General features: G+C 41.3%; 1 protein-coding gene across 1 annotated transcript; it reads right to left on the bottom strand.

Annotated features, from left to right (window-relative positions):
* Positions 1-472: 472 nt before the first annotated feature.
* On the bottom strand, positions 473-1,396 carry LOC144245335 (olfactory receptor 2D3-like). The gene has a single exon (XM_077780707.1). It carries the CDS (start codon positions 1,394-1,396, stop codon positions 473-475), a length of 924 nt encoding a protein of 307 aa, XP_077636833.1.
* Positions 1,397-1,764: the final 368 nt, after the last annotated feature.

Below are 1,764 nucleotides of genomic sequence, written 5' to 3'. Positions count from 1 at the left end.
TGCTGACAGCTTGGAGCCTGGTGCCTGCTTTGGATTCTGTGTCTCACTCTCTACCCCTCCCCCACTCTGTGCTCATGCTCTCTCTCACAAAAATTAACAAATAAACATTAAAAAGGATTTTATTTAAATTTCAGTTAGTTAACATACAGTATTGATATTAATTTCAGGTGTACAATTTAGTGATTCAAAACTTACACTAGGGCTCATTACAACAAGTGCACTCCTTAATCCCCATCACTATTTAACCCATCCTCCCACCCACAACCCCTACTGTATTTCTTTCCTTTGTCTATCAGTATGCCTTGCTTTGAATAGACAATTAACTAAATTTTCTTAGACTAGATATAAGAAAATAGGAGAAGGAAAAGAAATGGAAGAATGGGATTAAAATGGGAAAAGTTTATAAGAAAATCACTTCTCTATATATCTCTAAAATTGTCGTGATGATTAAAGATCTCCACCTTCAAAAAGACTACTTTGCAGTCACTCTCCTGAGAGCCCCTTTGACATCCTTGTTTCTCAGACTGTAAATGATCGGGTTCAGCATGGGTGTCACTGCTGAGTAGAACACAGAGATCATTTTATCCCTTTCATTCATTGTCTTGGAGTTTGGCCTCATGTAGGCAAATATTGCTGAGCCATAGAAGAGAACGACAACAATGAGATGGGAGCCACAGGTAGAGAAAGCTTTGAATCTCCCCTCCCCAGACTGCATCTGGATCACAGTGGCGATGATATTCCAGTAGGAGACAAGGATCAGGCAGACAGGAGCTAAGAGGATGACCACGCCCATCGCAAAGATGGTCATTTCTGTGCTGTAGGTATTTGTGGAAGCCAACTTCAGGAGGGCAGGAGGTTCGCAAAAAAAATGGTTAATGATATTGTTCCCTTGGTAGGGCAGACACAGTGTGAATGTGGTATCCACCAGAGATACTAACGCTCCACTGACCCAGGATCCTAAAGCCAGCTGGACACATAACCAATGTGTCATGATAGTAGAGTAGTGCAGGGGCTTGCAGACAGCCACATATCGGTCATAGGACATCACTGCCAGCAGTGCGCACTCTGTACACCCAACCAGAAGTAAAACAAATATCTGAGTTGAGCATCCAGCAAAGGAAATGGTTTTCCTCTTTACCAGGAAGTGGACTAGCACCTGAGGCACTGTGGTGGTAGAGAAACAGAGATCAGCAAAGGACAAGTTTCTGAGGAAAAAGTACATGGGTGTGTGGAGCCTGGAGTCTGTGTGGATGAGCACAATGATAAGCAGATTTCCCAGTACAGTCAGCAGGTAGATGATCAGAAAAAGGAAGAAGAGCAGGAGTTGTGTGTGTGGATCCTGTGAAAGGCCCAGGAAGACAAATTCAGTCACATAGGTTTGGTTTTCTTCTCCCATGAAAATATATTACTGTTTATAAATCAGCACCAAGAAAAGAAACACATATTGATCAGCTATAAAGAAAAAATGTATCTGGGTAACTTAGGTATTTTATTAATCAGCATTAGAACTGAGCTATTAATTTCCATCTCTTAACAGATTCTATATGTCAGAAGACAGAGGTCTCTTTTTACTCAGTAGTTTTGACAGATGAAAGTCATTTCTGATTTTCTATTCCCTTGAGTCTTTTAGTAGCACCAGAGGGGCAGAAATCATACCGAATGTGCTACATGACTAAACCTTAGCAGGACTACTTATAGTCCTGACAAGACTTTAGTGCTGTTCACCGTGCATCCTTTCTTTTATGTAGGTTTGGGAAGCAAACA

This window comes from Crocuta crocuta, unplaced genomic scaffold (assembly GCF_008692635.1).
Source record: "Crocuta crocuta isolate KB4526 unplaced genomic scaffold, BGI_CrCroc_1.0 scaffold2863, whole genome shotgun sequence".
Lineage (NCBI taxonomy): Eukaryota > Metazoa > Chordata > Mammalia > Carnivora > Hyaenidae > Crocuta > Crocuta crocuta.
This window is presented reverse-complemented; position numbering and strand designations above follow the sequence as displayed.

What these genes read in the sequence shown, in the direction of transcription:
- LOC144245335 (XM_077780707.1), bottom strand. Translation starts at nt 1,396, where the DNA reads ATGGGAGAAGAAAACCAAACCTATGTGACTGAATTTGTCTTCCTGGGC.